This window comes from Hyalella azteca, unplaced genomic scaffold (genome assembly GCF_000764305.2).
Source record: "Hyalella azteca isolate HAZT.00-mixed unplaced genomic scaffold, Hazt_2.0.2 contig14278, whole genome shotgun sequence".
Lineage (NCBI taxonomy): Eukaryota > Metazoa > Arthropoda > Malacostraca > Amphipoda > Hyalellidae > Hyalella > Hyalella azteca.
In genome coordinates, this window is record NW_025944169.1 from 65653 (window position 1) to 87145 (window position 21493).

General features: G+C 38.0%; 1 protein-coding gene across 1 annotated transcript; it reads right to left on the reverse strand.

Moving 5' to 3' along the window:
- Positions 1-6982: 6982 nt before the first annotated feature.
- Positions 6983-15926, reverse strand: LOC108680189 (protein SpAN-like). The gene is made up of 12 exons (XM_018168963.2): positions 15921-15926; positions 14957-15122; positions 13002-13204; positions 10375-10569; positions 10132-10258; positions 9416-9550; positions 9089-9181; positions 8653-8806; positions 8214-8360; positions 7623-7876; positions 7344-7450; positions 6983-7048 (listed from the first exon to the last, which is right to left on the reverse strand). Exons 1-12 carry the CDS (start codon positions 15924-15926, stop codon positions 6983-6985), a joined length of 1653 nt encoding a protein of 550 aa, XP_018024452.2.
- Between the last annotated feature and the right edge of the window lie 5567 nt (positions 15927-21493).

A 21493-nucleotide genomic window follows, 5' to 3' on the forward strand; every position in this document is an offset into this window, starting at 1 on the left:
TTGCAGCAGTCCCTGAACTTTTTTATCTTTTATTCGATTTATATTATGAGAATAAGCAAGAGATTTGAATAATTTGAATAGGTAGTGATGGAAGTTAACTACGTTTTCTAACAACTTTTCAGAATTTATGTCTTTGATTTATCCTTTCAGTATAAGCATCCCCCCTTGAGCGTTTGTTCATTTTTGCAAAAGTTTTCAAACATGACAATGAGATGAAATTAATCCGCAATTCAAATAATTGAAATTGTAACGTGGCGTTATTGAACTCACAAGTGACGCTAGAAATAAACTCGTATTATCGCATTATGTTCAATAAACTTAAAAGTTTTTTAGATAGATATCCGGTTATTGTTTCGCGGCTCTATCCGGCTAGTCGAGCACCGTAGAATTGGTCAAGATCGCTGCCAGTCTTGGTTCAAAATTCTAACAAGGTTATCCTAAAGTTTTCCAATTCACCATATGTGATTAAGTACAATACTCGATCAGTTCTGAAAGCGCTATGGACAGTGGGAAAATTTTGTCCGATTTAAGGTATTCGAGCCATGCAGGAAAGTTAATATTGTTATACATGAAATATAGCGCTATGTAAGGAAACTGATGTCAAGCACTTAAAATCGCTTCGAATGAGGCGTAAAATCAGTTGGATCTTCGAGTTTGTAAGAACTTTAACTTCGTAGTCACAGAACCATATAATTTTATAAAAAAAATTTCTATAGTACTCAAACTCCTTAACATCATCCGAACTCTTTCCAATTTTTATTGTTAATTCAAAGCTTTCTTTTTTCCTCGCACTCCGATGGAATAAAGCAAGTGCTCTAAGCTGGCAGCTAAAGGATTTTTAGACCTGTCGGTATGGGCATTTTGCATTCTTCAGAGACATATTGAAGTCGGTGAATAGTATAAAGGAATTGCCTCTTCGTTGGAGTGATAAAGTTTTGAACTAATTCTTAGCAAACAATATACGTAACAAAGAGGTTGGCGCTAACCATCCTATTGATTCCGCGATAAATGCGTCATCTAATCAGCAAAATTTATGTAAATACTTTAAATAGGCATACAAAACCTTTCAGTAATTTTGCTCGTTATGACGGAATATTGCAGAAATTTAAAACTTGCTTTGCAGGTCCACGGTATTTGACGACGAGCTGAAAAATTTCAAACTCCGAGACGACAAGCAAAGATTGAGAGGGAGGACGATATGCAAGCATAATTAAAGGCCCCTGTGATTAGAGTAACACATATTTTATTATCATCGCGTCCTCGTATAATATGCAATGCAATATTAAAAACCTAATAGCAAAGAAAAGTCCACAAAAATGCATAGTATTTTAAAAGAAAACGTTTCGGAGTCCAGCTCCATCGTCAGTTCGAAAATTCTAGAACACAGATAAATCAGTGATTAGTACAGTCAAGAATACAACGAAAATCCTAAGCTGACAAACCTACCGATTTACAATTTCAAGCGGGTAAGAGCTAAAAGCGGGTTGGTACCTGTTTTAAACTGTCTCACGACTAATAAGTATACTGTAGACAATTCTTATACGTTTGTGGACCGCTTAAAGGATTTTACCAACGTTCAGGCCTCTAGCTACGCTATGGCCTCTTCAGATGTGGAAAATTTATTTACTAATGTGCCTCTTCATGAAACCATAGATATATGCCTGAATTCTTTAATTGTTTAAGGATGTAAATGACCTCGTTATAGGTTTGAAGCGTAATTTTTTTTAAATCTCTTTTGGAATTATCTGTTTTAAACTCTTTTTCATATTTGCTAACAAGAATTCCGAAAATCGACTTTCACAGGCCTCAGTACTAGCTTTTTTAGCTTTTGCTCGTTTCGATTTAAGATTAATGGGATTCAAACACTTTTACATCGAGGTTTTCGTATTTGTTCTACTTACAATATTCTGCACTCTGAATTCGCTTAATGGATTTCCGACTAATCTGGTGTTTACCCAAATAAAGAAATTCATGTCCAAGCGGTACCATGAGGCTGCTCCCGAGCGCGACAATAGGGATGTTGTTTATTGCTCTCTTTAATATTTCGGCCCTGCATCTGAAACTATGTCAAGAGAGCTAAAACTTTTGTTTTCTAAGTATTTCGCAAATGTTAATCTTCGTGTCATATTGGTCAACCATTTTAAAATCGGTTCTTTTTTTAGGTACAAAGATACTCACCCTGTGCATATGCGAGCGTCCCTAGTTTATGAATATAGTTGTGCACGATGTGCATCTGCGTACGTCGGGATAACGTCTCGCAATCTTTATTCTAGGGTCGCAGAACAGAGGGGCAGGAGTTGTAGAACTGGTAACTTACCGTCGCGCCCACCTCATTCGGCTGTGCGGGTTCACGCCGAGCAGTGCGATGTTCCAGTTTCTGACAGTGACTTCAAAGTTTTAGCTTCCAGTTCCGGTGTTTCTGATTTGCGCATTTTAGAATCATTATATATTTTTAAACAGAGGCCTAGTTTGAATTTAGCTTTTAGCTCTTACCCGCTTGTAATTGTAAATAGGTAGGTTTTGCAGCTTAGGATTTTCGTTGTATTCTTGACTGTACTAATCACTGATTTTATATGTGTTCTAGAATTTTCGATCTGACGATGGAGCTGGACTCCGAAACGTTTTCTTTAAAAATACTATGAATTTTTGTGGAGTTTTCTTTGCTATTAAGTTTTTAGTGAATTTGCGATTCAAGCAAACAAGTGATATTATTACAATGCAATATAGAGTTGTGATCATGCGTATCAAAATATCGTTGCATCATGGAATTTTTGACACAGCCACAGCTGAATGCAGCTTGATATGTATGTTGCAGCCCACAGCTTTGCAACATTAGATGTTTCGTCCTCTCTCGCACGTCCATCATTTGAGTTCCATTTGAATGTTGATGGTGGAACTGCATTCAGTGGAGCAGTCATAAATCACTTGGGAGGCCATAAGAGTCTTTGTTTCTCCAGTAAAATAATTGAAGTTGCACGGTTGTGATTAAACGTTTTGCCCGTTCCTAGCAATTTTCTTTCCACTTTTGTGTAAAGCTGCTATTCAAGCTCACTGGAAAAAAATAGTTGTTATAGTTTCGTTCATTTTTCATACCAAAGATATTATTCATATTTTGGTCAAAGAATTCTTCCTAACTCACTCAAATGTCCATCATCCAAACCTGGCAATTTCGTTAACCTGTGTTAACGATCATTGTGAACATTAATTCTTGAAAAAGCTGCAAAATAATCCATCTCTCTGCAGCGAAAAAAAACTATGCACTTCTAAAACCTATTGTGACATGTAGTTTTGAACAAAACTTTGTGACCGAGAAGTTACTAAACGGGAACCGAAGGCAAACAAAAACACGAGTCAAACCAAGGTTGGTGCATTTTTTCTTTAATGTAGGAATAACGATGAAAACAAATGCCATCAATTCTAAGTTTGCTCTGTACTGCCCCCTGAAATTTTGGTAGCGACTCGCTTCACATGCAATAAGTGAAGAGGCAACGGAGTCGCATACTCGCTCCCAAGTTCGTCCAACCCAGCTGTCGTGGAGTCGAGCAACGAACTGCCAAAATTTCTTGAAAGGGAGGTGACGTAAAGTAGCAGGGGCAAGATTAGTTCGCAATCAAATGTTCCAGGTTGTAGCTACTTCATACGTCACCCAGAATCAAGGAACAGAACAAAAGGTTACGGAAGCTATTACCCGTAATTAAATTCGAAACTAAATCGTAGTTTTTTTTGTTTGAGTTTTAGGATGTGATATTCTTTCCTAAGGAACGCAGGATTGTCACTGAGAGTTGCCCAATGAGGCAACGCCTGCATATCGGCAAATCCTGTAATTCACTTATCATCTTTTGCTGGAGTATTTATGTGATTTTTAGAAAACTTTGATGCGATGTTCAGACTTTTGTATGAAGTAGTTTAAAATTTAAATTAATTCACATTTTTTTATGTTATTATCAATTATTTTTGTACATGAAAGGAGTGTCGTAAGGTGAATAATTAAGCCCGAACATTGAAATAATAAGTGTTCAGGATATCTACGTTAATATTGATTTAAATTGATTTTTCAATACTGATGATCAAGCAGCTACTAGGCATAAATTTTTCATTTTTTCTAGTCAGTAATAATTCTGAATTTTCTAAGATTAATTGCTCAGAACTGCGGCAGCGATGACTCACCAAGGACGACAATCAAAACAGTATATTTTATTTGTAAGATACCGCGATCCCTTGCTTCGTATCAGAACCAAAACTTGTTTTGAATCCGGAGTTCAGCAATGACACCCTGGTATCCACAAGCCTGTAATCACCAGTAATCGCATCAACTATAGATTAAAAATTGAGTTGTTAAGCAGCCTGCACCGTCTGCCCGTGGACGGTGAATTCCTATCCTCTGATAATACAATTATGAGTTGCTGGATTTTTTAATCATTGCTACGTGAGGTGCGGTTTGATAGAAATTTAAAATTTGAGTAAAAATCGATGCTTCTTAAACGGCGTAAACCGATCCACTGACTGATTTTAAATTGAAATTCGAAGAGACTGTTAGATAAATTTTCAATTGAAGAAAATTTTTAGAAATTCATATTGATCTTCAAATCAAAGATTAGTTTACTTAAAAAATCAACTAAGATACACCCGTGTCCGTAAACTGACAACGCTTCCCGACTCAGAATTCCCGACAGTTTAATTCCCGACTGTTTGATTCCCGACAGTTTGATCACCGACACTTTGATTCCCGACAGTTTATGTAATTCCTGACAGTTTAATTCGGGGCAATGTAATTCCTGACAGTTTAATTCCCGACAGTTTAATTCCCGACAGTTTAATTCCCGACAGATTAATTCCCGACAGTTTATGTAATTCCCGACAGTTTAATTGGCTTGGTTTGTCTTAACTTATTATTTAAATTATCTTAAGCAGTTTTTGGACCACGCTAGAAATAATTGCATTAAAATTGTAAAAATAACCTGAAAAATTCTTGAATGATGAATCCATTCTTACCCTATTGTACTCTTACGAAGCTGGCCTGACTGGTGAATAATCGTGCCCCCTTAAAAAATTTTCATCTCTACCAATGTTTTCTTTATTGTTACATTTTTATTACAACGATCAACTGAATCACATCTGTCATGTGTTAATCTGGCGTCTCATTATAATTATCTTATATGATTAGATCATATGTAATTTAGGCGTAATAGTCACTTGACCTGATAGAGATTAATTGAAAAGTACTAGACATGAGTCAGCGTCTAGACGACATCACGTGTTATATCATGCGAACAAGACCTTAGTTGTGGGCGGAAGCGAAGGCTTTATAACGGCTAGTAACTTAGTATGAGCCACCCACAGTAGTTGATAAGCGCTCTGCGATGTAACGTGTCGGTTGAGTTCTTCGACTTTACGGTCGACGCCGTAGCTTATACCTCTGTATCGTAACTTTTGTACAGGGTCCGCCATATTTATGGCAACGCATGTTTTTTGTTATTTCTCAATGAAACAAACAGGTGCATTGTTTTTTTATTGGATGAGCTAGTACCCAAGTATTACCTAAACAATTCTCAGACATATTTATTCAATATGACCACCCTTATTTTTAATGACGGCCTCCAATCTACTCGGGAAAGCTTCACAGGAGACACGCAGCATTTCTTGAGGGTTCAAGTCCCATTCTCTTGTCAATTGGGACTTCAAACTATCCAAAGAATCATGAGTGTTCTGCAGACCCTACTCTCTAAAATAGCCCACACAGAAAAGTCGAGAGGATTCAAATCAGGGCTTGTTGAAGGCCATTCATTTTTGGTAATGAACCCTGGGATGTGACCCTGAATCCAGTTTTGGGTCATGTTTGAGCCATGTGATGGGGCAGAGTTTTGTTGAAAACTCAATGGTGAGCCGTTGAAGTGTTTACGGGCCCAAGGTAACAACACAGCTTCCAAAATGTCCGAAATCTATCGCTGTTCAATTTCACTCCTAAGGGGACAAAAACGAGTGGGGACGTCCCAGTGGCGGTTTACCGCGGCCCAAACCATCACGGACATGGGATTTTGACGTGGTGTTTTTGTTCTGGTTGCCACAGATCCATCCCGACTCCAAATTCTGTCCATTTGACGGTTAAGGCTTTGTTCAATGTCAATTTTTTTCTCGTCACTGAACACCAAGTTGGGCAGCGTGCCATCCTCAATGAGATCCAGAATGTGCTGGCATCTTTCGAGCCTCATTCGTTCATGACGGTCTGTTAGTTCATGCCTTGTTTGCATCTTGTAAGGGGAGGTTTTGAGGTCATCTTTGAGGACTCTACGCATTGATGTCTGACTGACTCCTGCGTTGCAGCCAATTTTGCAGCTGAACGACGAGGGTTTCTCCTCAACTTCTCCCTCGTGTTTTTGACCAATTGTTTTGTTCGGGCACTTCGTTTCCTTCCTTGACCAGGTCAATTGCATGTTTCACCAGTTTCCCTGAATTTTTTACCACCTTCCACACAGTTTCACGACGAATTTGGAGCTTTTTTGCAATGACTGAATTACTCTCGCCCTTTTCATGAAGGGTTACAATTGCATTTCTATCTACTGCCATAAGTAATAGTAAATTTAGACACCTTAGACTTCTGCAATATAAAATAGATAAATTATTAGATGATAATAAGCTTCATTATAAAATGAAAGTCTCCTAGAAACCAATTTATTTTTATATAGCAAACATCCGTTGCCATAAATATGGCGGACCCTGTATTACCACACCGTATATCAAAATATGTTATCTAGACCTGTTTGTCTTACTTATCCTTCACGACCTTGGTCACGTAACCCGATCTTCAGGTATAGCTTAATATATGAGCTCTGAAACATCAAACTGGTGAAATTAACAGCAGACCTACTACACGTATTATCCCAAATTACCTAGGTGAATAATGCTTATTCCCAAATACCTTCCTTGTATTACTTACAAATCTTCTGATGAATATGGCAATACCAATTAAAATAGCCTCGTATAGTCACTCTGACGAACTCTGCTCGTTTTTGAGCTTCATTGAAGAAAGATCGAACGCAAGATTCTGAACCTTAAACACAAAACAATAAATACGATTTAAAAATTTGTTCACCTACAATGTCACAGAACATCTAGTGATACAATTTAGAGATCTCTCGGGAGCATTAATATAATGAGATTGTATAAAATCTTTGCGTGAATAAGTATGTCGCATTCGAGTAATCAGATTCCTCGAATTTTTATCGACTAACCAGATTATTCTGCGAGGACATCGTGGTACTAGTCTTACACACCATCATGTTTGTTTTCTTACGTTCAAGACAACATCTACTTTATATTTCAAGATGACTCCATCAATCTCTCACCAACACCCTTCGAACTTTAGACTTCTTCTCAATCGGTCGGATCGAATACACACTCGAGGAATTTTCGCTGTACCTGTTGCCGTAGAATTTTTGGCGGTCAGCGGCAACTGCATCCTCATTATGGTATAGCTGAGGAGTAAAATAATCAGGGAACTGTGATGTTAATAAAACAAGTACTTGCTTGGACAGTTTACTGCATTACAGGGCATACATAGCCACGTAGATGACTTATCAGCAGGTGGAGAAGCGGAATGTTGACGGACATTATTTACTTCCGACCTAGGGCAGGCTTGGTGGTTGTCGGTTTTTTGGTAGTGGTGGTTGTTGGTTTTTTGGTAGTGGTGGTTGTCGGTTTTTTGGTAGTGGTGGTTGTCGGTTTTTTGGTAGTGGTGGTTGTCGGTTTTTTGGTGGTGGTGGTTGTCGGTTTTTTGGTGGTGGTGGTTGTCGGTTTTTTGGTGGTAGTGGTTTTGGTCGTTGTTTTGGTAGTGGTTTTGGCGGTGGTTGAGGATGTAGGCACAGAAGTAATACTTGTGCTGTAAAAAAATAAAAATAATTTGCTTTCAATTTCTAAACAAAATGAACCGTGATATAAATTACTTTTTAATTGAGTCAGAGCATGTACTCGATCACTTGTAGTTTCCAGGTGCATTTTTTATGTTTAAATTATACTTAACGCGACATCTAAATTTGTCCGTGCAGCTGAAGAGTCTCAATAATTATGGGGTCTAATACAAACCTATCAAGATATATATGAAATCATACAACATACCTACATCAATCAATTTTTTATTATTACAATATTTAAGATATTGTTGCTTAGCAGGCATGAAATAGCAATTATTATTCAGGATTTTGTCACAAAGCGGTTACCAGTTGGGCGAAGTCTGGTCCTGTACGAAGGTGATGGTGGCCGAGTAGCCCGGGCTCGAATAAGTGAGACGAGAGATGAAGTGCAAAACCATCGTGTTGCCCACGCTCTCGAACACTTGGCCAGGGATGATTTCAGTGCCACAGTACCTGAAAAGTTATCATTCTTTAAAAAACTCTAGAATTTGCCTAATAAATATTTCCTTTAACTAGGCTGCCATTTGAGTTGAATCTAACTAGGAACCCAGCAAAACAACGAGGGAGCAGCCAATAAACTTTCAATTTTTTCATCTCATTTATTTATTAATTTCTTCATTTATTTTATTATGTTTTTGTCGCTCTTACGCGAGTATTGCTATTGTGTAATTTGACCGCTGTCCAAACAACAAAAGGACTGGCAATGCCACTGATGAAAATAACTGTGTGACGTGTTATTTCTTACCGGTTTGAGAGGATGTCACTCCTACGGATGATCAACTGCTGGAAGTAGCAGGAGTTATCGGAGGCGATGGTGCGAGGAAGCAGTGAAAAGGCAGTGAACGTCAGTCGAACTTTCTTGCACGTCGGTGCGGTGATGATTTGTAGGTACTCGTCCACTGGTGGAGAAATATTTTTTGATATATAATAATATTTCACATTTATTTATTTCGAAGTTGAGTACGCTTTCATCTTGAAATAATTTAATTAAGTAATTGACTTAATAATTGCAATTGATAGAAAAATTTAATTTACTAATTACTTAACTCATCACGATCGGTATCTATATATACGCGGTTCATAACTTATATAAATTATTTTAAAATATTCAAACATATTTTCTTAAATAAGTTTAAATAAGACAATTTTGAGCCATTGTGGTTCTGAAATTTTTAACTTACCGCTTGCGATGGACGCAGGATAGCCTAGTGATGTGACCACTCCCTCAGTTGTGATAGTTTGACTGTGATTACGTGTGGTCGTGACCAGGGCATCTGTTTTAAGGCTTAGTATAATTAACGCGTAATGTTTATAAATATTTGTCATGTCGATGTTCAAGACTTGCATGAAAAGTCTGACAGAATTAACATAAACGCGCAAATGAAATTTAGATTTCACGTATTGTTTTACTTCATATTTATCGATTGTTAACGAAAATTTTACTGCATTATTTTTTTGACTTTTTGACCATTGCCTTGTAAGGCTACTTCTCAATGAAATAAACTCACCGAGGTATGGTTGATTGAGTGTCTCACAATTAGTCCCTGAGGTCCCAGGCGGGCATTCACACTTGCAATTGGGTCCATAGTATCCGTAGTTTTGGCAGGGATCCGTTGTGGCACCGCACTTTGTCAGGTACACAGCTGATGCGAACGTTAAAAAGTTTGATACCACAGGAATAAAAGACGTAGAAATCTCCAAAAAAAATGGACAGCATCCTACTTGTGTTTACGATTTGAAACGTGGCTGCTAACCCTGTTAGTATAGGAATTTTTTGTGATTCATGATTAGAAAGTGTTCTTTCAATGGAATTTTGTAAAAAATATAACTTTATCGCTCAGAAATGGAAAATCTAATTATATATTTAAATGTATATAAAATATTTCAATCAAGTTTGCAAACAATAATGTTAGGGGAATGTGATTCGGTGTGATGCTATCTAATCCTATGCTGTGTACCAGGCGCCTACAGTCACTTATAACGAAGAATTATTCACATTACAAACGGCAGGATAACTATGAGAATACAAAGGAACGCAATTTAAGCTCTAATTTCCGAAACTTAGAATTCATTCACTCAAATTCACTCACTTATAAGATTATTTACCAAAAACTGTATTCTTATTAAAAGTTAAATAAAAAATCTCCTCAGCACTGAATATTTCGCTGGTCGTGTCAGTCTGGATGTTTTCGACTTAAAATCGCCATTAATCCACTCTCCTAACCTGTGCAATTGTATTGAAGGTTGGCAATCCTCTTGTCCATGAATGATAAGCCGTTGCGCTGACCCATAAAAAGTTGCCCGTACAGATTTTTGGCAATTAGGGTCTCATTTCCATTACTTGTAAATGCCTGTTAAAGACCATCATTTTAGGAAACATTTAGAAAAAATAATGATAATAGTTCAGTTTTAAATTTCAGCTCAATTTAAATTTTGTTTCATAATGCATAGGCAGTCAAAAACTCACATATGGATCATAGTGCATGACGGAAGAGTAGTCATATGGGACGCCGAAGTTGTTCGTCAATTCCATGTCGAAATTATGAGCCATGCTAGTCAGGATGTTGCCTGACATCACGATAACGTAGTTGTCTCGGTCGGAGCGGCTTTGCTCATGTTGGAATCCCATGGCGTGGCCGATTTCATGGACGGGAATGCCAAGCTGAAAATAGAGTAACTGTAAAAAATCGCTTCGTTTCTCAATAACTTGAGAAACGCGTAGTGCTTCACAGGCATGCGTAGTTACGGGTAAGACAAATGCAATAGAAGCTTCAAATTATCACTGACATGGTAAAAATTTTCTGGGATTCCCAGACATGAGATTATGTTGTAAGCTCAGACCGGACGCCGGATTCAAATATTATGCGAGTGAGTGTCTGGAGCAATAAGAAGAGAATTATATAAAAACTAGAGGTGGCACCGAGTTACCAGGACGAGAAAGAGAAATGGAAAAGACACGGAGACGAAAGGTGCTATACGTATGATTGTTTTGCTGGTAGGAGTTTTGTGGTTGTGTTTGGTTGGAAAGGAGGGACTTGGCTTTATAAATGGTTTGCGCAGGAAACTGTAATCAAATAGCTGAAAAGAGCGATGATATGAGTGATTGAATGATTGTTGATGAGTATAACGCCTTGGTCTTTGTGGTTGTGGATGTAGACAAAGTGGATCTGTGGTTGTACCAGTGACGGACATGGTGTTGTAGCATCTTCAGTGAGGAGTGAGGGTTCATTTACTGCGGAGGATAGTTAAACATAGATTGTTTCGTCTTTTTGTTGGCCATTGTCGAGCATCAGTCCATTCGTACGGAAGTGTCGTAGGAAATTATCTATTAGCGAGTGTAGTATCTTAAATTTGTCACGTCCCAGGTGTTCGAAAGCTTTTGAATTATCGAAAAAAATTATACGTTATTAAAACAATCTCTATCAAATGCTACTATGGCTTATGTATTCGAAAGCTGAATCTTTAATTGCGTCTAATAGGTCAGTGCCAAGCTCTGTTGGGTTATGTTAGCTTGTTGTACTGCTTGTTTGCTATGCCATCTTATATTTGCTTGGTTTTGAGGATTTTGGACTTTCTCGTTCTGTATTTGCAGTTTGTTTTGTGTTTTTATTGTAGTGTCCGTGATTACAATTTTCATGGCGTGCATGTATTGACAGTTGCAGCACTTGCCAGTTGAACGTCCAATGTGTGAAGCCAGTTGTATTGATTGGTGATCTCATGTCACATGTCGTCTGCTGTGTTGCAAGTCGCATTTTCAGTCAGTAATGTCTTTCGTCTCAATTAGTTGGTGACCTAGAGTCAATTTTTTTAGTTGAATCTTTCAGGTGTCTCGAGGGGCCATGCGAAATGTACAAAAATCTGGTGGAATTCATTTTTAATTTGTTAGTCATAAATAATCCGCTTTTCTGGCCGGTGTCAAGCCGAACTCGAAGAAGAATAATTGCAGCACGAATATTCAGATTTCCTACACCAGCCTAACCTCACGGTGCTCCCGCTTCACCTGTGTTTACCTAGCAGTTCTGTGAAGGCACACCTGCAGCATCTTATCTCGGCCGCGGTCCTGCTCTCCTCTTGACCTGACGTTTGTGGTGGTTCGACGAGAGCGTGGTTCCCCTACCTGTAGCTCGGAACTTCTCCTGCTCGGCAGCTGTGGTCACGGTGGCGCTACACTCCTGGAAGCTACTACAGTACACTCCTTGAAGCTACGGAGACTTCAGAGGTGAGGCTTGATTCTTGGCCAGAACCTAGCTTACCTCGCTCCCAGCCAATTTCTCAAAAACTGGATGATCCTTTAGGACTGGACCGTTAATAATTTGTGAATTCCACCGATTTTTTTGTTGAACACTGATATTAATTAGCCAAGTACTGTATTCAACCAATTCTCAAGTTTGGGTTTGTTAACCGGCAGGTGTGAACCGTGTGATGGTCATGGCCAGCCATGGATGACCGAACCAGCCGTGGATCCATCCTTTGAACTTAAATAACGCCTGTTCAGTTTCTAGTAGCAAATCCTTTCTTATTTACCTGAAAAGTTGAATTAGTCGCGGTAAATTACTAGAGCGGAAATTCACAGTCATCTTCTATTAAAAATTAAATTCAATATTCAAAATTTTTTGGTTACGAAAAGGGTTGGTGAATGAGTGCAGATGAAAGAGGGTGACGGGATGATAACGATGGGACATGTCATCGTACGGAGTTGGTTGCCCTACTCCTAGCAGACGAGCCTGTTAGGTTGACGGCCCAGGCGCCCGCTGCAGCATTAAAGGAAATAAGAAAATAGTGAAGGAAGTGAGCGAAAGCACAAGAAGATAGTGATTGTGCAGTTGTATATATGACTGAATCATAGAAACAACCATCAAAGTAATAAGTCAAACATTTTTTATGACATGCACTTGCGGTTGGGAGACTGCTATTCCAACATTTTTCGAGGGAACAAGGCTCTAAACAAATGAACCACGAAAATAGCCACGGAGGAGTTGAAACATCATATAACGACGTAAGCACTTTCCGACAATCGTATTCGAACGTCCTTGCTGTTATGACGTTAACTCTCAGATATTACTACTGAAGTGTAAAATCGAGGCAATGTCTCACCAAAGTCAAACATCCGGATGCAAGGTTCACAGGCTGCCCGTTCCAAAAATACATTCTGCCGACATAGCTGTTGCAGCCCGAGTTGTCGTTTTGGAAGATGAGATGCGGGTTGCCATCCGCACTTGCAATTTCATGGAACCTGATGCACGTATTTGTCTCCCACTCGCTGATTGCTTGCCGCACCATAGTCTGGGCAATGGAGGCTGTCGAAGTCTCACCAAAGTCAAACATCCGGATGCAAGGTTCACAGGCTGCCCGTTCCAAAAATACATTCTGCCGACATAGCTGTTGCAGCCCGAGTTGTCGACGAAGTAAGAAATGTTCATTTAGTATAGGCTATAAATAATATGCAGCTCATGTTGCTCGAAGAGCAAGGGGCAGGAAGACGGACCAAAATTGATCCGCATCTTAAATTGAACACATCGTAGGAAATATTGAACAACAAGCGTTTCAAGCGTACGATATTTCGTTCTCACTAAATTAAACGCTTAAATTTCATTTAAATGGTTATGAAACTTAAAATACTAGCTTTAATTGTAAACTATAAAAATTAAAGTTTAATACATGTAGTATTAATTTTTCCTTCTTACGTAATCTTGTCTACCTAACAGTTTTGACATTCTTATTGACAAAAAAATAAATTAAATTATTATGTATCTAATTAATGAATTTTTGTTTATGCGATTTTTATTATCGGATCAATAATAATTTTACTCAAGAATTTTGATGATTTTGGTAATTTAGGTATATGATATATGATATGAGGGTTAGGTATAATACTATACATGTATGTTGCTCATCAAATTATTACATCGAAGTATATTTGATCTATACCGGGTTAATATATTCGAAAGTACCATCTTCGGGATGTTCCGAATTTGACTAAAGTTCAGCCGAACTAGAGCCATATTATGTTATTAGATAATTATAGTATCGATGCTGTTCTAATAATGACACTAATAGATGCAGTCTTACAACAATTAAGTAGATAAATACGGTTCGAAATTATAGCGTGTTCCGAAAACGTTTTTAAGCGGGAAGTACAGAGATTATTAGGTAGGTAAGGAGATGTCTCTCTTGAGCCATCATGTATGATTTGACTTGTCATTGGAACCGTTGATTTGAGAGGACGCCCGTGGTCTTTGGTCACCGTGGAAGGAACATCGAGTCAATTTGTGCAAAAAAATTAAGTAGCTTTATAATGATTGCGATCACCGAGATCATTTTAGGAGCATACTCTGCGTACGCCTATGAAGAGTAGGTACGAGGAAATATTATAAATATTATTGGGATATAATTCTACTGAAGACAATGGACGAACCTTGATGATAATCAACGCGTGCACCTAATGCTCAATTAAAATTAATGTGGAACCGCAACGAGATTGATACAAATTTTCAGAAGATATGCAATATCAGGTACATATAATTGCTTGAGATAATTCCTTCATAATTTAAGCGAAACTATTTAACCATTTATCACGCTTCTTTGTTCAATTCTTTAATAGGAACGGGAATTCAATTCAAACGATATACAATTTATTTGCCGAATAACTTATTTATTTCCTATTAATGTTCTGTTCGGGTGGCATAAAGGTCATTCATGAAGTAATTTGGAAATAATTATACGAAAAATAGTAGCCTTTGAGCTGTGATCACAGTATGCATCAAGCTTTTGATGTGATTTACTTCCATGTGCACTTCCAAATGATTTACTTCCATGTGCACCAAAATATTATTGTGAACAACCCATGTTCAGCAGTGGAACCTCATCTCGCGTGTACAGAAACGAGTTTCGAACAACTTGTTTGGTTCTACAATTATAATTCGTGAGCAAGTTGCTTAGGGATGCTTGATCAATCATTTATTGAATCTTATTTATGAATAATAAAGTTTACAAATGCGTAGTTAGATCCCCCGTGTGTAGATAACAGTCTCCAGAAATTCAATTCTTACGCGCAGCGAAGCGATAGTTGACATTGACGTAGCCATCCGCAGCCTTCGGCCACCAGTAGGTGCTGTCGGCCATGACTTTGCGCTCCTCGAGAGCTCTTTTCTGCTCGTCCGTGAGCAGAATGTCGCCTTGGTACAGATCTGGGTTCAGCTCCGGGTTGTATCGAGCCTGGAATAAAAAGGATATTTTGTGACAAAAAAGAAGTACCTCTTTGGCAATATTTTGGAATGTTGATCTCACCTATAATGCCCTCAATTCACAGAATTAACTCAATGGAGAACGCTGTATTTAATTTTAAATTCAAATAAGTAGCTTAGCAATGTATAAACCACTAATCTCAGCACTCAACAATCAACAGTCAGCACTAATCACGAATGTTCGACACGTATGTTTAAGTAGTAATCTCAGACACACTGTCTGGGTAAAATTTAAATGTGAAACTTATATACAATTTGAATCCAATCACAGAATCGCTTATGAGTTATGAGCTTAAATTTGAATCGCTTATGAGCTTAAATTTACATTCCTCCCAAACAATGGGCATGCAATATCATAAATAAAACCGGGGACAGCATTAAACTTTCATTAAATAATATTGACAGCTTTAAACTTTCTATTTATTTTTCAAACTTTCCATTTTTAACGCAAAAAAATTTTGGTTATGGTGGCATATAAAAGATGAATAAAAATCAGTGAAAACTACAATAGTAAACACACTTCAAATACAAAAATATCAGATATTAACCGTGCGCTCCATAGTTTATGTCCAAACTTAAGATTCGAGGTTCGGACTCAAGAACTTTCTGAAATAATAATTAACTAATATAAGCAGCATATGAAACTTAATAACATACAAACGAAGAATATATAGAATGAATTTCGCAATTATATAAAAACCATTGAAGTTACATGCTCATGATTAATGCTACTCTAAACAGAACTAATAATGACACAAAAAACACATACCTTCATGGTGGTTCACAAATCAATCAATAATTACGGATCATGACTCAACGATATCACGTCAGAACCTCTTCATCCTCTGCTGATACAACAGCAGCTGCTAACACCAAGAAACACAATGCCAGTAAAGACCTCATCATGAAAACAGTGAAGATGATCTGTACCTTCCACCTGTCCATCTCCCACTTTTATATGGTACCTCCGTCTGTCACAGGTGTGGACGTAACCTTTAGTGGACAATGCAAGTTTCAAAAGTTTCCATTCATGCAAATGCCATTAACCGGTTCAAATGGACTAGCGTTTGCAGCTCTAGTGATTACAAATTGTAAAAGCCCTTTGCCTCCATTACAGAAATATACAGATGGCGAACGTCTATTGAAGTGAGATTGCCGGACAAAGAGAAATCATATATTTTCAACGCTTTGAATTTGTCCTATACAACTGTTGCTGCAAGTTTAATGGTTTTTAGTACAGCAAAGTCTCTATAGAACTCTCGAATAGATATCGTCTTTCCATTCATATCGATTACGCTTCAAACATATATCGCTTCAAAAATCTGAAGGTTTATCGTACACGCGAGTTTTTCATCTGGTATCGAGTGATCATATAGAACAGTGGTTCCCAAACTGGGCGATATCGCCCCCCTAGGGGCGGTGGAAAGTTTTTCGGGGGCGATAAGGAAGAAGAGGGCGATAGGGGGGCGATTGGGGGGCGATAAACCGAAGTCAAAGTCAGGAGTTCGAACTTTTGTTTGACGATTTGTACACAGCACGTGCAGCACATGACTCCCAACGATGGTTCTTTCACCCGATCTTTTTTTTTTTAACCTCTCCTGGGTTTATGTCTCGGACAAGTTAACGGCCGGACTCGTGGCCGGTTTCACGGCAAATTTCCAAATTCAATGATCAAGGAATTTATCTCTTAAACTAATGAACTTAACTCGATGAAACTTGGTACACGTATTCATTAGGACCTAACGATAATGTTTTGCTCGTGAAAATTGTTTGAATTTTACCATCGTTTGTTTTTGCCATAGTTATATGGCAATACGGGCTGAAATTCACAGTGATCAAGTAATTTCTTCCAAACTACTGAACAGATTCGAACGAAATTTTGAATTTACAGTCCTAACTACCGAACGGTAATGTTTAGCTCGTGAAAATTTTTTCGATTGTGCCTTCGTTTGCGATTTTTTTTTCATTTCACCTTCATTCGTGATTTAAACAGCCATACGTATAAGGCTCGTGGTTAAACCGTCCGTTAGAAAAGCCGGTCGTTCCTTCTATATCTGTATAACTCGCGAACGAAAGCAAAAAAGAAAAATTGTCACGAGCTTAACATCACCGTTGAGAGGTTAGGTATTTATATACAAAGTTTCGTTGAAATCTGTTCTGTCGTTTAGAAGAAATTCCTTGATCGCCGCGAATTTAAGTGACAAATTACCCGGCGATACGGGCCGAATATAAGGAAGTGTGAAATCAAGAATGACGGCGAAATGAAAAAAAACTAGCAAACGAAGGTAAAACCGAAAAAAAATTATAAGCTTAAAAATCACCGTTTGGTAGTTAGGAATGCATGTAAATTCAAAATTTCGTTCAAATCTGTTCAATAGTTTGGAAGAAATTCTTTGATCACTGCGAATTTCGGCCCGTTTCGCAATATACGCGTAACTCACGAAAGAAGGTAAAATTTAAAAAATGTACGAGCTAAACATCACTGTTAGATTCTGATGAATACGTGTTCCAAGTTTCATAGAGCTGCGTTTATTAGTTTGGGAGATATTGCTTGATAATTGAATTTGGAGATTGGTCGAGAGACCGGCCACGAGTCTGGCCGTAAATTCGCACGCGACGTCTTAGGTTTCCAGTGCTGAAACAGTTAAAAGAGCTGAAGAACATATTGGTTCACTAAATGGGGTTCTATTTGTGAAATATACATTTGTGTTTAACCTTTATCTTTTAAAATTGCTGTGTAGTAAATTTCAAGAAAGAGGCGCATGTCTGTGGGGGCGCTAGAAATTCACTAGGTAGACAAAGGGGGCGCTAGCCTGAAAAAGTTTGGGAACCACTGATATAGAAGCAAAGACTACACGCACCATCTCTTGGGTGCAGTACTTATTCTTAAACATCAAGTTTTAAACAACATTTCGTATCGGGCGATCATATTTAGACACAAAGGCTCACACCGCACAATCTCGAGCTTGAGTGCAGTAGTTTCCTTTATTTGTATACAAGTTCAATGTTCTCGGCTTGAACTGAGCAGTGCAACAACGTCTATCAGCGCAGCCAGTGTTTCATGTTACTCGGTTCTGGCCGTAATTTATTAATATCAATCACTTGATTTGTTAGCAAAATGTGCAAGAAATGCTCGTAGCCTTTCGAGTTTGATTTGAAAATTTTTACTTGAAATCTCAAGCATCCTTTGGTCATATTAAGAGCACAGACGTTCTCGTGGTTTGAAGAGTTATATAGCTAGCTCCGTGAATATAACCATTAACCAAATCCAGTGTCATTAGCCAAGCTAGATGCATTTATCATTCAAGTGTTAATGGCGTTGCAGCGACATGAAAAATAACATTTCGTCTGCCTGAATGGAGTGATTTATGGAAATTGTTGTTGAGAAATTGTTTCCTTTGGGTCGGCTTTCCATGAATTGATTGCAAATGGAATGAAATGTGACAGATTTTGAGGCCAAATACTTTTTGATGCTGTGATTCAAACTTCACGATCGGATCTCTTCGTGCCTTTTTCAAGTATTTTCAATTACTGATCACCTCTTATCATTTTGAAAATTGGTAAAATTAATTTATTATCAACTTTTTTGTTTGTGGCATATTTTTTCTTCAACAAACAATAAAAACTTTCAATACAAGAAAAATTCTAAAATACCGCTGCTATGAAAATCGTGATCAGGCATCATTGAAAATATCATATTAAATATAAAATATTGTATTTTAATTTCACACCTTGTGTGGCTTAATGATTGGCCGTTACTTTTGAATGCCTTCAAATCGAACGTGATTGGGTCGGTCTTCAAATGACTGTTGTCGGATAGCGTCTGGTTTCCTGCATAGGTTCCTGAATAATGTTTTGTCGCCCTAAGTATTTTTCTTGCACGTCAGTTTAAGTAGCATGATTAATGAACAATTATTTCAGTACTTAATAAGTTAAGATCTATCCATTATCGTGACACAGATGGATGTTTAGATATTATTATTTGATTCTGTTTTCTGGTGCCTACCCTGAGAAAATGTTGGTCGTTCTCGAACATTTGAATTAAGTGCCTCCATGCTAGATGATTTTATTTTTAAGGTTGTCACTTTACAGAAACTGCTTTCGAATTTTACCGGGGATAGAGCTGGCTTTCTCCGTCATAAAGCCTACGCAGATACGCGATGAAGGCGCGACACAGCAGAAACGTCCGCGTTGCACAGACAATATCGCCAGCACGGTGTGAAGGTGCATTGCCTGTTAGCAACTACGCACCTGCCATGGCAGGCTCTGATCTTCGCCAATGCAGACCTCATCTCCGGCTCAAACCGGCTCAACATCTGCTCTGGGGCGGCTCTGGCAGGGAATGGCCGCAGTTCAGCTTGATATTATGTTTACCACAAGAATTGTTTCCTTCTTTAGCCTCGATCACCGATTCCGCCTTACCTATACAACTTTTCGAAGTAGAATTCGAGGATTTCGGTCGAGCGAAATATCAGTCCTGTTCGTTTCATCGATAACTTTCTCTGGTTATTGAATCATGATTCTTTAACCAGATTCATCAACCATTTTCATGATTCATCAACCATTTTCTTGATTCATTTAACTTCGTCTGGTACCATTAGTTTTATATAATTAAATGATTGAGTTCGTTTTATATCGCTTCTCATTTCACATTACTTTCATTCATCGAAATAGCCTCATTGGAAAATTAATGCAGATTAGTCTTTGAAAGAAGAATTTAAAGCAGCAGTAACGCTTCGAATATCAGCTATATGATAGAGTTTACTAACTAATCATTTTAAATCAAAAAGGTTTCCGATATTTGCAGTAATTCCTGAGCTTTTCATCTTTTAGTCGATTTTTAATATAGAAATAAGCAAGAGATTTGAACAATTTAAAAAGATAGAAATTAAAGTTAACTACGTTTCCTAACCACTATTCAGAATTTCTGTGGTTAACTATATTCCCTAACCACTATCCAGAATTTATCCTTTCAGTATGAGCACCCACGAGCGTTGGGTTCCTTTTTGCGAAAGTGTCAAAACAGGACAATGAGATGAAATTCATCAGCAATTCAAATAATTAAAACAATAACGTGGCGTGAAAATCACAAGTGGCGATAGAAATAAACTCGTATTACCGCATTTTGTTAAATAAACTTTTCCCCATCTGCCTATCTCATAAGCTCTTAATTTTAACTTGGGGTCTGCATGGCTACTTGGCTGCTCTCTCTTCAGGAATAACTTTTATGGCAGCGCTATAGCAGCGCGAGCTTTCCAGACATGCTTGGCTGTTGGAATTCTTGCACTCTATCAGCAATGTCTTGTATAATAATAATAATAGCGGTTTCAGCGTTTATTAGGCCGAAGGCCTATCGCCGATTCTTAACATCGCAGAACATTCACAGCATTTTGAGGTCTCGAACTCGCAACGCACTGCTACAATTCTGCTATGCTTTACCGTCCGGCCTCCTTGCCGATTCTGACCAGAAACTGGCGCACAGAGCTGGGATCGAACCCGCGCCTCTCTAGTGCGTCAATCTTGGTACTATGAACTGTAACCACTGTGCCACCCTGCCCAGTGGTTCTTGAGAACGTTTTTGAGATAGATGGCAGGTTATTAATTGTTTCGCGGCTCTGTACGGTTGGAGCACAATATCGGTCAAGATCGATGCCAGTTTCAGTTCAAAATTCTTACAAGTTTCTCCTAAAATTTTCCAATTCACCCTATGTGATTAAGTACAAAACTAAGTTCTGAAAGCGCTGTGGATATTGGAAAGATTTTGTCCGATTAAAGTTATTCGAGTCTCACTGAAGTTAATCTTACTTGCTATGAATGAAATATGGCGTTAAATGTGGAAACTGATCTCAATCACTTAAAATCGCTTCGAATGAGGCATAAAATCAGTTGGAATCTACAAGTTTGTAAGGACCTTAACTTTATAGTCACAGAACCGTATGATTTTATAATTTTTTCCTAACTTATTTAAACTCTTTAAATCATCCGAACTACTTCTAACTTTTTTATTAATTTAAGCTTTCTTTTTTCCTTCACACTCCGATGGAATAAAGCAAGTAATCTAAGCCTGGCAGCTGTAGGGTTTATGACCTGTTGATATAGGTACGAGGATCATCCGGAAAGTAGTACCCGTTTGGGAATTGAACAAAATGAATAAATATTAACATATGTAAAAATGTTTATTGGAAAGAACATGTATTACACTACTTCTCTACATAATCTCCGGACAAATTTAAGCATTTGTCGTATCGTGTCACGAGTTTTTGTATACCAGTGTCATATTCTTCCACCGCCAGTGTTTCTGGGATCGGCAAGGTGTGCTGCTCATCAATTTCATGACTTGTG

Coding starts and splice junctions, on each gene's coding strand:
- LOC108680189 (XM_018168963.2), bottom strand. Junction 9,551..10,131: donor CCTTCAATACAATTGCACAG/GTTAGGAGAGTG, acceptor CGTTCGCATCAG/CTGTGTACCTGACAAAGTGC. Junction 8,807..9,088: donor TCCTGCGTCCATCGCAAGCG/GTAAGTTAAAAA, acceptor TTTCTCCACCAG/TGGACGAGTACCTACAAATC.